The following is a 14,486-nucleotide window of genomic DNA, read 5'->3' on the forward strand; positions in this document are numbered from 1 at the left end:
GGAGATTATGCGGCAAGTGCATGAGCTAGTTGAGAAGGGCATGGTTAGGCCTAGCTCATCTCCATTTTGTTCTCCTGTGCTATTAGTGCAGCATATCGTATATGTGTCAACTATGGAGCACTAAATAGGATCACTATCAAGAATCGGTTTCCCGTTCCATGGGTAGAAGACCTATTTGATAAGCTACAAGGGTCCACCCTACTTTAGTAGGATTGACCTAAAGAGTGGCTATCATCAAATAAGGATAGTTGATCAAGACATTGTAAAGACCGCATTTCGCACTACGTTTGGTATTTACGAATATATTTTCATGCCTTTTGGCATGACCAATGCACCAACCACATTCAACCGCTTGATGGAGAAACTATTCAGGCCTCACAGAACCTTTATTGGAGTGTTCTTTGATGATATTATCATCTACTTTAATTCATTAGACGAACACAAGCAACACCTCTAGGTAGTATTTCAAGTTTTAAGAGAGAATAAACATTATGTTAATCGAAAGAAAAGTGAATTTTTCTTACAAGAGATTCAGTATTTAGGTCACATTATCTCTCAAGATGGCATCCAAATGGATCCATCAAAATCAGAGGTAATAAAAGGATGGCCTAAACCAAGGAATCTTCATGAACTAAGAAGCTTTATAGGTATGTGTGCATACTATAGACGCTTCATAGAAAAGTTCTCACTAATAGCAGGACCATTACATGACCTAACAAAGAAAAATGTTAGGTATACATGGTCTGCCAAGAGAACAATGCTTTCGAAAAGCTAAAAGGAAAGCTTATCTCTCAACCTGTGCTTACACTACCGGATCTCTCAAAGCCATTTGAGGTCCAATGTGATGCTTGTGGTGATTGCCTTGGAGCTGTTTTGCACCAAGAAGGGCACACCATAGGCTATGAAAGTCGAAGGCTTGACCCTTAGAGCAAGCTCTAGGCATATATGAAAAGGAACTCCTCGCAGTTCTACATGCCGTAGACTCATGGAAGCACTATCTATTGGGGACTCCTTTCATTCTGCGAACAGATCGCCAAAGTCTTAAGTACTTCATGACGCAGACCAAGCTCTCCGACAAACAAATGAGGTGGGCAAATTTCCTTTCGCAATTTCATTTTCATATTGCTCACATTGCTAGCAAGCATACTCAAGTAGCCAATGCACTCTCAAGACGGTCGAGAGTGAATGCGGTTTCCATAGCAACTCACAATGATCTATCTTTAATGATAGATGAGTATGCTATTGATCCCCATTTTAAAGATGTCATTTCAGTCCTTGCACTAGGGCATTTACTTTACAAGATGGTTATCTTCTCTATGGAAATAGACTATGCGTTACTAACTCACTCCATGAGAAAGTAATGTATGAATCTCATGCTCCTCCTTATGCAGGGCATAGAGGGATTCAGTCTACCCTAAAGGGAATTGAAACATTTGTCTATTGGCCTACCATGAAAGGAAACATACAAGAGTATGTTTCTAAATGTGTGGTATGCCAAAAGACGAAGTTTGATAGAGGGAAGCAACTTGAATTGCTTCAACCTATGCCAATCCTAATTCACCATGGGAGAGCATATCCATGGATTTTATCTTTGGATTGACTAAGTCTATCCATGGGAATACGGGAATACGGACGATAGTAGACAGGTTCAATAAACAAGCTCATTTTATACATGTCAAAAAGACTATCAAAGCCCATCAAATGGCGACCCTATTCATTTCACAAATCTTCAAGTACCATGACTTACCAATGTCCATAGTGACCAGTAATTTCTACAAGGGTCTCTTTGAGAATTTAGGGACAAGGCTAAACTTCTCTTCGGCCTATCACCCGCAAAAGGATGGCCAAAGTGAAATAGCTAACCTAACAATTCTTGATCTACTAAAATTCTATGTAACGGAAGTAGATCAAAGATCCCAATGGGAGAAGTACTTACCCTTAGTGGAGTATGCCTACAATAACACTGTACATACTTCCACGAGAAAAGCACCTTTCGAGGTAATTGAGGGAAGATCAAAAAGTCCCCTGCTACTTAAGGTACACAGGAAGATCTTCGTTGTAGATGAGTATAGCCGAGACCTACAAGAATCTTTCTAAAATATTAAGGATGCTATCTCTATCTCACAGCAAAGGCAAAAGACTGTTGCTGACAAGCACAGAAGAGCCCAAGCCTTTAAAGAAAATGATTGGGTCTTACTCAAATTTCCCAAGGCTCGAAGGCACACGACGGGCAAGAATCCTACGGGACACCAAAAGTACTATGCTAAGTTAGGAAAAAGGTACTATGGTCCCTTCCACATTCTTAGGCCAATCAATGAGATGGCCTATCAACTCAAGTTGGCCAGCCATTGGCTCATACACAATGCTTTTCATGTGAGCCTATTAAAGCCTTACAAAGGAGAGCCACCTCAAGAACCTACTATTGAAGACCCAGGAGAGATTGAGGACCAAGAAGAGGTGCTACAGACCGAGTCCATCCTCCAACATGAAGACAAGGTACTAAGAGGTGGTAAGAGTATCCGTAAAACTATCTGATGATATCTTATTAAGTTTAAGAATTATCCTTTTGAAGATGCTAGATGGATGCAAGGCCTACAATTAAAGGATAACCTAAACCTCGTCAATGCTTACAATGCTTCCCAAGAGTACGCAAATGTACAAATGTTAAAAATGAACAAAGTTTCTTTTGTCTTATAAGACTCTCTTTTACTTTATTGTGCACAAAAATGAAGTAGTATGCATGCTTAGGTCAAGTTTGCGGAGATGACATCTACCGAACACCAAGTAGAGCTTGTCACTCTACTATGGAAGATTGATAGGACTAATGTGCAAACATGCTTCCGGTAGCTTAGGCTCTCAAGCGCCAAATGGACTAGTCATCCATTTTGGAACGATGTCATAGGGTAACATAGGGATCCTCTACCTGCTAGGAAAAGGACTAATGAATATGCTTTATCTTCTCTACCCCATAGTCAAGGATGACTATGATTTCAAGAGAGAGGTAATGTCATAATAACTAATATCTAATTCTCCTAAATGATTTTCTCATGTTAAATTGATCATTTAATATGGGAAAGTGCCAGTGGAAAAAGCTAGAATATTGGTTAAGCTGGCAGACCGGCCATAGTAGGGATCCAAAGGAGGGAAAATAGGGATCCAAAAGGGGGGGGGGCATCTGCAAAAGAGAAATGTGCAACAATGGGCTTAAAAGACCCTAAGGTTCAGTCCATTAACACTTCCAAAATGCTAAGGTTCCAAAATTCAAAGGATGTGTCCAAGGTCAAACATTAGGGAAATTGGATGCTTTGTGTGTGACCCAAAAAGTCTTCATGCATCCCTACATAGCAATGGGTGAGCCCTAATTGTAGGAGATGAGAGAGAAACTCACACACACACACACACGCACACACACACACACACACACACACACACACAAGCTTCCTTTACACAAAGGGAATGAGAGACACATGTCAGCTCCCTAGCCCAGATGCCCACAAGGTGTACTCAAATCCTATTGGATGGCCTTGGAGGTGGACCAATGAGAATTAGGCTAGAGTAAATCTAGTTTAAATAATTTAAAAACACTTAATAAAAGAGCCAATAAGAATTAAGCTCTCTAGAAGACTATTGGACAGTCTCCCAAGGGGTCCAATGAGCATTCAACAGCCCAATGGCTTGCCTGATTCCTATTGGCCAAGTGACAAAGGGGTCCAATGAGACTTTAGTTGCATTAATTAATTACCTAAAGCTCTCACAAAAGGGGAAACGGGGACACATGTCAGAAGGCTATCACTTATGCTCCTGAAATCCTATTGGCTAAGCCTGGGGAGGTCCAATGGGGTGTCTGCATGAGCAAATAGCAAGATGGGTCAAACAAGAGAGAGAGAGAGAGAGAGAGAGAGAGAGAGAGAGAGAGAGAGAGGGCTGATTTTCTAAAGGCATTATGGAATTACACACTCACACTAGTCTATGTGTGGAGTAAAAAGACTCTCTCTCTCTCTCTCTCTCTCTTCTCAAGCTTTAATGGAAAGCTTATCACCTACTCCAAGCTTGTGAGAAGGGAGGCCTACACCAACAACTATTGGCTTTGTGATGCAAATCCAACCCAGAGCAAAGCTTCAATGCATGCTCATCTCCTCTACCATGCTAATTACTAAGCTAAGCTATTCTAATATGAGTGATTATGTGAGGAGATGTACATATTTCTTGTAAGACTACTCCTTCTTCCTCTCAATCTACTCTCATACCCTGCTAGCTCTCACACCTTCGAAGGTGTGTGAGGTCTTGGGTCTAAGACCGTGAGGGAATTGATGTTGTGTTTGATAAGTGTTTTGCTTAGTGCTTGAAGTTTCCATCTTCATTGCACTAGCTAGTATTGAAGGAAAAATGTCTCTCTTGATGGGAGAAACCATAATATAAAGCCTTTTGGAGAGGGGACCAGCTCCATGCAAATTCGGTCCTCAACTATTGTCAATTGCTTAGTTTCTCTCTCTTTTGAAGCATTGTTCATGCTATCTAACTAGCTGTTATACATTTTGTTGCTCTCTCCACCCAAGCACTCTTGTTATTCTCATTAGGAATCTATTCTAATGAAATGCTCACTATGTTCATGCTATTTTCCGCTACACACAAGTTACTAGACCATTAAATGTTACACACACACACACACACACACACACACACACACACACACACACACACACACACACACACACACACACACACACACACACACACACACACACACACACACACACACACACACACAGAAGGGTATGTCGAGCAAGTTAGAGAGTCAGAGCCTTGCTACGAGTTCTTTGCAGGCATTTAAGGAGAGAGAGAGCTTCTGCGAGGGCTTTGTCCTCGTGGCATTCAAAGGGGAAGGGAGAGTGTGGGCTTTGTCTTCATGGCATTCAAAGGGAAAGGGAGAGAGAGGCTTGTCTTTGTGGAATCAAGGAGAGAGAGTGAAATGAGGTTTTGCCTCAATGTTCTGATCGAGAGAGAGAGAGAGAGAGAGAGAGAGAGAGAGAGAGAGAGAGAGAGAGAGAGAGAGAGAGAGAGTATTTTGGGTTGTCAAACAATTGCAAGCGCGCTACCCTATAGGGTGCAAGCCAAACTGACGAGCTGCCCTATAGGTTGCAAGCCAAAGTGACGCACTATAGGGTGTATGCCTTGAGTTGCTATCATTTGAAGCTTGAAGCCTACGAAGCTGCCATGACAAAAGGTCAAAAGATAAGTTTTTATTAAGCTGCTGTAAAAACAATATTTCCACAATATCTCATGCTCGTCTCATCTTTCTCTATCTTTTGAAATAAAGATAACATTAGATTCTTCCTCTCTCTCTTAATCAATGGTGAAGTGATCTGTTTTCTTTGTGGATAATCTTTGATAAGATCTGACACCAAGACTGCATTGCACATTTCTTAGCAGCAAATTTTAGTAGCACGTCTCCAGCCACCCATAGGTCCTTGTTGGTGGGCTTGGGTTGGGGGTTTGAGTATAATCTTTGCTTGGTTTTTGTTGTCTAGGTCTGCTCCATGGCACAGGCCTAGAAAAATATCCATCAGTGGCATGCCCAGTGACCCAGCTTCTAGCATTTTCGCTTCAGCGAAGTACCTGCGATTCCTAGAGATGGAGCTAGTTTTTCCCTTTTTGTTGTACCTAACTTTTAAGTTGGTTTCCTTCTTCGCATCCGTTTGGGATGCTTGCATATCTAGGCAGGAGGATTCCAAAAAGAGGGTTGGTTTAACGTCTGTTGCTACCCAGACCTTGAGCGTTGATGATAATGTTGGTGAGCCTTTAGTTTTTTATAGAATTTGGGATGAACTTTTAGCCCATTTGAGTGATGAAGTGGATGAATACGAGGGAAATTCCCTTGAGGATATTGCTTCAAGAAAAGTTTATGGGGAGAGTGCAACTCTTAACGAGTGCATTTGGGATGGCTTTTTAGCCAATGTAGTTGATGATGCCACTTTTGATGAATGTTTTCCTGAGGAGGAGAATGCTGATCTACCTCCCGTCCTTTCCCACCCTCCTACCCTTGTTCAACATTGTTTTGATGAAAGGGTTTTATTGGAATGTTTTCTTAAGGGTATTTTGAGGGATATCCAGTTCCATGTGAGGTTGTTAGATCCAAAGACACTTGAGGATGCTTATGCAAGAGCTAAGGTTGTGGGGAGGCCTTTGAAGCTACCGCCCTAGCAGTCCAATGGAGGGTAACCTTGAAAGCTGAGCACTACCAAAGAGAGGCTTGTTTGAATTCTATGGCGAGTGCTCCCTAGGTTCCTATTTCACCAGTCCTTACCCCACCACCAGCTAGTCCTTTTGAAGTTTTGCGAGCTAATGAGTCACCTTCTTTTGGAGTTACCAGTTTACCTTCTCCACATAGGATACCACACGTGCAAAAGAGTGATATTGTTTCCCATCCAAGGGGGTTATGGCAAGATAAAGGGAAGAAAGAAAGTAATAGAAAAAGGGTAAATTTTAAATGGAAAAAGAGAAGCCCAATGGATAAAGCATCGATCTCTAACCAAAAATTATGTGTTCACACTAGCATGCTAGTTTTCCCTGCAGGATGCCATTGTTGGAGTTTTTTTTTAGTCTCGGGGAGCACGGTTGCATAAGCAAGCTTCACTAAAAATGAAGGATTTTATGATTTTATATGCTATTTGCCGATGATATGTGCACTTGATCAGCTAGTTGGAGCTGTTTTGTAGGTAAACAAAGGGAAAAGTTGAGGGCCAATAGCTAGAGACCAAGCTGGCAATGGACTTGATGCAGTTCAAAATTATGAAGGGAAATGAAGTGTTTGGAGCTGCTATAAAGATGGTTATGTTTTTCTTGTTTTTCCCACTAACGGCACCTCACTTCTAACATCCTTTTCCTCTACACTATATAGCACATTCTTTGGTTAGCATGTATGCCGCGTCTAGATATCCATCAAAAGCTTATAGAGTGCTAGTATGTTTTCTATTTTAGATATTCAAATAATGCCTTACTATGGAACACCATGAACTTTGACTGCAAGAGCCATCAACCTTTAGCGAGGAAGAGGATCGTGATGCTGAGGGGTGTTGGTTATCCAAAGAGTGTGCGGCGTTTGGTTGCCATACTGAGTGAAGAATGAAGAGAGAAGCCAACTTTTGTGGAGTCCATATTTTCTTTAGTGGAATAGGGGTCTAAAGAGGTCTTTTAGGGAAATAAATGGAGGGGTTTTAATATGGACCTTTTTAACAAGCCACAACGGGAGTCGCCATGAGGACGGGAGGGTGTGTCAATTGAAGGGGGACCATCGTGAGCAGAGAGAGAGAGAGAGAGAGAGAGAGAGAGAGAGAGAGAGAGGCTCTGGACATAGCCAGGAATAAGAGAGATCTCCTTTTGTCGGCTCTCCGGAGTTGGGAAGGTGTGAATAGGACCATGAAGAAACTATGCATTAAAAACAAGTGAAAGAATCACGATGGCTTTCTAAAATAATTAGAACGTGATAAAATCATTAGGTTGAGTTTAAGTAGAATCAATGAAAGATTGCCTCAGCTTAGCTTTGAGCTCGGTGGAAAATGGAGACTACCTGGTTGCAAACCATGGTAAAGGAAGAAAAACTGGTGAAATATGTGAGAAAATAATTCAAAAATCTTGTAAATTTTAAATTTATGCTAGTATTTTTGGTTTGCTTCTTTGTGGGAAAGAAACTCAGACGACGGCCACTTAATAAAAGAGGTTTTCCTGAATATTGACTAGAATTAAGTTATAGAATGTAAGAAAAATCAAGCCATGTGAAGCTGTGAAATGAAATATGAAATTAAAAAACTGATTAATATATATGTGTGTGTATCCATAGAATTTCTTAGAATTATGTAAGTGAAGTAAACATTTAAAGTAAGTTTCCATCATGCATTGAAAACAATGAAAGTCTCCCTAACCCAACACAACACTAAGGTTTCTTTTAGAAAGCAAAAAAAGGGGGGGCAAAGAGGGGGGGGGGGGGGGGGTTTTAAGGTTTTTTTAACGAGCTGGCTGAAGGGTGGCAATTAGTAGGGGTGTCGATTGAGAGCCAAGCGAGATCATGGGGAGGCACCGTTTGGTCGTGAGAGCGAGGAGATAGGGGGAATGGGAGATGATTGCAAGAGGGTGCGATGTCGGGGGCAGGACAAGAGAACGGAGAGGAGAGCTGAGTGGGAGAGAGTTGTCGATGACGAGTGAGGCTCTGCCTGTGCCGAGAGTGAGGTAGGGAGAAGAGGGCATGAGAGCAGGCTGCCAAAACCATAACGGGGGAGCGAGAGTCTCCATGATGAGCCAGGCCCGGGTGCATCTATGCAGACTGCTACGAGCATTCTCTCTGAGCGAATCGAGAGTGATGTTTTTGTTTGTTTTAGCCTTTGGCTCCATTGAAACCCACAAGGAGATGCTTCCATAGGAAGGGAATTGAGGGAGGGAAAGAGAGAAAACTCTTTGCAATCGTGATAGAAAGAGAGAGAGATTTGCTCTCTAGTTGAGAGAGAGAATCAAGGAGGGGGGAAGGGGAGAGAGAGAGAGAAGGGCCTGTCGAGCAAGTTAGAGAGAGCCTTTCTACGAGTTCTTTGCGGGCATTTAAGGAGAGAGAGAGCTTCTGCGAGGACTTTGTCTCCGTGGCATTCAAAGGGGAAGGGAGAGCGAGGGCTTTGTCTCCGTGGCATTCAAAGGGAAAGGGAGAGAGAGGCTTGTCTCCGTGGAATCGAGAAGAGACAGTGAAAGGAGGTTTTGCCTCGTTTTGAATCGAACGAGAGAGAGATCAAATCTCTCCATAAGAAAATGAGAGAGAGAGAGAGAGAGAGAGAGAGAGAGAGAGAATAGTGTAGACTATTCCATCAGCATTTGAGAGAGAGGGGGAGAGAGAGAGTATTTTGGGCTATCAAACAATTGCAAGCGCGCTACCCTATAGGGTGCAAGCCAAACTGATGCGCTACCCTATATGGTAGAAGCCTTAAGTCGCTATCATTTAAAGCTTGAAGCGTACAAAGTTGCCACGACAAAAGTTCAAAAAATGAGTTTTTGTTAAGCTATTGTAAAGACAATATTTCCATTACTTATATTGCTCAATAATTTCACAATATCTCGTGATCGTTTCATCTTTCTCTCTCTTTTGAAATAAAGACAACATTAGGTTCTTCTCTCTCTTGATGAATGGTGAAGTGATCATTTTGTTTGTGGATAATCATTGATACGATCTTACATCGAGATTGCATTGCACATTGGCATCAGATTTTAGTAGCACATCTCCAATCATAGTTCTTTGTTGGTGGTTTGAGTATAGTCTTTGCTTAGTTTTTCTTGTCTAGGTCTACTCCATGGCCCAGGCGTAGAAAAATATCCATCAACTAGAAATGATTTTAATTCTATCTTGTAGAGCTTGTTCAAAGGTAATCCAGAAAGTACATCATTTGGGAAGTCGCCTTGGTGCAAGCTCTTAGCTTTAAGCATACTTTCAAGTAAGCTCTTACCATTTTTACCATTTTTCGTATGCAATTCTTTGACCATTGGAGAAAGACACGACACATGAAACTTCAAGAAATGCTCATGTGGAGAGGAACATTATCAAATAAATCCAAAGTTGAACTTAAAAGACAAAGCATGTTGCACATAATCAGAAAGAAAAACCTGTTATATTGCATTATGACAACACAATACACAATTTGTGAGGGCAAAAACTAACATGATATGGAGGAAGGGGGAGGCCTTTACATGTGTTGAAATCTGTGACATGGATGAAGGCTAAAGTCCAAAACTGAGAGAAGACCCTTTGCACGCGATAAAAAGGGAGAGGCCGGCCTTACTATTACTATACAATGGTGCACCCACATAGACGCATGTTGGGCCACATTTATCCTATCCATGTCCATGACTTTGAAAATCCTTCAAGTTTATAGTCGCTTACAAGCCGACAAAGGCATAAAGCAATTCTCCCCTACAATAAAGGAGAAAAAGCCTTTTCGTGCCATGTTGTTTATTCCATGTCCCCTTGGCAATCTCTTGTTGTATGTAAGAGGAAGGCTAACATGCAAACATTTTGCCGTTAGGAGCATGCCATAGCAAGCACTCTACTCGCACCCATGGTGATGAAGGAGAAGTGGCTAGCTTTGGTACCACTAAAAGAGAGAGGATAGGAGCACACCCTTGTATGTAACTCCTGACCTCGAAACCAAAATAGAGTGTGATTGCCTTGGCACTCATCCCTACCAACCCAAGCTTCTACGCATGAGGCCCCCAGGTTCATAGCCTTGAAGCCTTGCTCCCTAGGACTGTTGTCCTAACAGCATGTACAACTTTGCATCTCTTCTCATCAAGCTTTTGGAGCTCATTGAGACATTAGAATGAACTTGCCATCTGGAGAGTACGTATGAAGGAATTCAATGCGGAAACATTCAAGCCGTAGACCAACTCATAAGAGGGTCATTCGTACTGTCTAGTCTAGTCTAGTACGCAGTCCGTAGACCAACTCATAAGAGGGTCATTCGTACTGTCTAGTCTAGTCTAGTACGCAGTCCTATAGGCCCATAACACACAACATCTTGCTCCCATGTAAAATTTTCCCTTTTGGACCACTTTGTTTCTGCTCTCAGCTTGGCCATTGCATTGTGGGTGATATGTGCTAATTGTTTGTTACTTAGCATGAACACACCAAGCAGTTAAGGAAACGAAAGCCTCGATCACTCAGCAACTTAAAAGGCCAATCCAAAGTCGGCACATATACGCTAAAATGAAAATCATCTTAGTATGAGCATTAGCTTTAGTGCTAGGCGTGGCAGTGCATGGCTACAATGGCATTACTTGCATTTGGAATTCTATCCTTATCACAATGCCAATCCCATGTGCAGATGATTATGGAAATGTTTCTTTTGCCTATTTAACTCCAGCTAGTAAGAGACCTTATAGCAAGTATCCAACATTTTCACTATGTTGCATGTTCTACTCCAAAACCTACCCCTCAGCTTACTCCAAAAACTACCCCTCAGCTACCCTTTCCAACATATTGACAAGCTCATGGTCACTCCCAGCTTCCCAATTATCATACACTTAGTCAGTCACTTTCATGGCATCCTGCATTCACAACTCATTGCTTCAGCTCCGAAAAACCTCGGTGAGGAACACACCTTACTCAACAGAAGCATTGCCCTCATTATCACAACGTCACAATTGAGTAAATGATCAGAATTTTCAGGCATTTGGCAATCTTCTCACTGTTCCTTTGGTGCATAAGAAGATCACTCAAGTTTCAGATTCAACAGGAACATGCTTCTTTCAATGGCTCAAGAGGCAGGCAGGCAAAAATAACCTGCAGCATTTGCATATATTTGATCAAAGAATCTCCAAAAACAAGACTTACACTCACGACTTGTTATAAGTAACGCTGACACTTTGCTCCGCTTCAGCAAGGTAACTAACAGATACAATGCATTTATACTTTTCGACCTGACATTGTTGCACCACAGTATAAGAGGCTTTGCTTCAGCTCATTCCTCCGCGCATGACGTAGTAACAACAACTGGCACATCGTATACTCATTGTGCACTGCAAAGCTGACCAGGAGAAAAAGGCGTCCCATAGGATCAGCTTGAACACCACAGCTTTTGCTATTCAGCCTTTTGCACAGGCACACATGCTCAACTCTGCAAAGCCACCACATTCCTTTGTCGCACTACCCACGCCCTCCAGCTCTGCACTCTCTTGAATATTGCAAGAAGGAAACCTCAACTTACTCTTCCTTTGTCAATCTAGACAAAAGTGCAGAGAAAAGGGCATCTCTCTTCCGCGCCCGCATCTCCTCCTGGGACCTTCTTTGGTCCTCCCTATCTCTCCACATCTCCTCCCTTGCTATCCTTTCTCTTTCTAGCTTTTCCATGGCCTCCCTCCATTCCTGCTCCCTTCGCCTCCTCTCATCTTCTCTTCTGTGCAAGGCTTCCATCCACTCCATTTCCATCCTTTGCTGCTGCTGGAAAAACTCCTCCAACACCTCCTGCATGCTGTTTGCCCTGCACTTCTCCGCATTTGGCCTCACTCGCTCTCTAACATCCGCTTTCCGTGCCTTCTTGATGGGCCTCTTCACCTTGTTGTCCTCTTCACTTTCCTCATCATCATCGTCATCGTCATCTGAAAGATCTTCAGATGATCTTTCTCCAAGGGCACCTTTGCGGCTCTTTGTGGCACTACTTGGCTCAGCACAGAGTCCATCGAGGGCTCTGTGGGGATCTGAGAAGATGGCATGCAGCTCTTCATAGAAGGGGCAGGTCTCCGTTCCTTGAGAAATGGCCGCTGCCTGGAAAAAAAACAGCATTATTAGCACATAAGGGGTGTCTGCGACAGAATGCCGGCAAAAACACACAAAAAAAAAGCCAACTCCTGTGTGCAAACATGCGCGCATATGCATCCTCTCTGATTCCTCTCTCACACACACACATGGCATCTAACCAACAAGCTTGAAAGCTATGATTAAAGACAAACTGGAAACACAAACAATGACATTGTCTAATCCTTTACCAAGTGACGGTAAGATGACAACCACACAAGAGCACTATTGCTCATGAACGAGCCAAATATGCAGATTTCTAAACCAAGCAGTGACTCCCACAAGAAGATTTTGACATTTCCTCATGTAGAAGATGGGCTCTTTCTCGTAGCTTGCACGTACTATTTAAGATCATGAGCTTCCGGTCAGAAGGCACTGCATACCGTGCTAGGTGCAGTTGGGGGAAGGGTGCCACCGGCTCAGCCCCCCTGCCCCCAACCGCACCTAGCTAGGTATGTCATGCCTCCCTGACAGAAGCTCATAATGTGGTGGTAAATCACAATGTGAGAACTATTGTTGGAATTAGAGCAAAAGCTAGTGCCCTCAACTAAGAAATTACCATGAAACAAACAACAACAGATGAAGCAATATACAAGAATAAGCGATCATGATTTACAAGCAATCCCTCTTCCTCCACTTATACTGCTTGCAAATGACCAACAAAGCTTGAGGGTGAATAAATAAAGCATTTCTGAAAGACATGACAACGTCACCAAGGTGTCCCTTTGGACAATGCCAATGTGCTCCTACTGTATCATTATATTTCATGAAAGCAACGCAAGCACCTGATATCGTCGTTTATATATGTACAGTGCGAAAAGGATCTACCTTGTACCGGTTGTACAGATTCTTCCATTTCAGCTTGCATTGCTCTCCACTTCTATTATATCCTCTCTCCTTCATCTTCGAGGCTATGGTCTCCCATAAGCTTTTGTTACGCTTTGCATGTGTGAAGTCTCTTTCTAGTTCAGACCTGATTGCGATAAAATCCTTTGTCTCCTGATAGCTCCACTGCCCCATGCGCTCTTCCCTCTTCGCACCATTCGCAGTGTTACTTACCATGGACAAGCTTGAGGCTGCCACGGATCCATGTGAAGGAACATGAGGGGGCACATGTGAGGGCGTGGCTCCCATGTCGGCAGCTCCACCTGCAACAAGAAGCGCTGGGTTCATATGTAGTGGAAAAGCTGCCATAGCTGCTAAGCTCTCGGGCCATGACTGCTGTTGCTGCTGCTGGTGCTGGGGCCGCAATGCCATCTTAGGGCTTGGAGGTCTGTTTCTTGTCTAGATTACAGAAAGAACTGCTGGAGATGCTAATGATGAAGGAACAGCAAGAACGGGCGGCGTCGGATTAGACGCAGATGACGAAGTGATAATTGGGAGCCATAGTCACTAGACCTGCGAGGAATGGGGTGCAGACAAAGAAGTGGGTTGAAGGGAGATCGCCAGCAATAGAGAGATATAAATGGGAGGGTTAAATTAGAATACTAATGGGGCAATCACCCAAGTGTGAAATCAGGAAGTGAAAGCAGGAAAGCCCGCGCAGAGAGAGAGAGAGAGAGAGAGAGAGAGAGAGAGAGAGAGGGGGGGGCGTGACACACTGACACAGACGGACGTGTGTGTGTGATAGAGAGAGAGAGAGAGAGAGAGAGAGAGAGAGACAGAGAGAGTGTCAAATGCAAGGTAGCGTGTGGGCAAAGCGGGGGGAGAGAAAAACAGAGAAGAGAGAGAGAGAGAGAGAGAGAGAGAGAGACGAGAGCGTGTGTGAAAGGAGCGTAGGAAAAATGCGCGTAACCTCCACCTGCACAGTGCACATGGAGAGTCCACATTGCCACGAGTCAAATTGTGGGCACTCGCCTCCTTTGTCAAACCCGCATTTGACTCCTCCCCTCCTCGGACCCCTAGGCTCGCACGGGATCAAATGATTGTTATTTAGATCGGATCCTTGAACAGCATACCCAACTAATTACTTTGGTCCTCTGCTGTCAAGCGTTCGGAAAAAACCATTTTTCCAAACATACAAAATTCCTTTCCTTGAATTTGCCAAGAAGAAATTTTTAAAAATTAGCAAGCTTTTACCTATTTTTCTATAGTTTGGGACAAAATTTCTCCTTTTCCTCTTACACTCAACCTGCATTTTGGAAATTGAAAACGGCACGATATTAAG

The 14,486-nt window shown here is 43.0% G+C and overlaps 1 protein-coding gene across 1 annotated transcript; it reads right to left on the reverse strand.

Annotated features, from left to right (window-relative positions):
- Positions 1–11,278: 11,278 nt before the first annotated feature.
- LOC147434992 (trihelix transcription factor GT-3b-like) lies at positions 11,279–13,852 on the reverse strand. The gene is made up of 2 exons (XM_086491358.1): positions 13,148–13,852; positions 11,279–12,289 (listed from the first exon to the last, which is right to left on the reverse strand). Exons 1-2 carry the CDS (start codon positions 13,574–13,576, stop codon positions 11,729–11,731), a joined length of 990 nt encoding a protein of 329 aa, XP_086347484.1. The 5' UTR covers positions 13,577–13,852; the 3' UTR covers positions 11,279–11,728.
- Between the last annotated feature and the right edge of the window lie 634 nt (positions 13,853–14,486).

This window comes from Adiantum capillus-veneris, chromosome 19, assembly GCF_014529385.1.
Source record: "Adiantum capillus-veneris isolate H3 chromosome 19, ASM1452938v2, whole genome shotgun sequence".
NCBI classification, from domain to species: domain Eukaryota; kingdom Viridiplantae; phylum Streptophyta; class Polypodiopsida; order Polypodiales; family Pteridaceae; genus Adiantum; species Adiantum capillus-veneris.

Bases quoted from the DNA above. Each gene is read 5' to 3' on its own strand.
- LOC147434992 (XM_086491358.1), bottom strand. From the start codon at position 13,576: ATGGCATTGCGGCCCCAGCACCAGCAGCAGCAACAGCAGTCATGGCCC. The intron at 12,290-13,147 runs GTAGATCCTTTT...TTTTTTTTCCAG, and splicing joins ATCTGTACAACCGGTACAAG to GCAGCGGCCATTTCTCAAGG.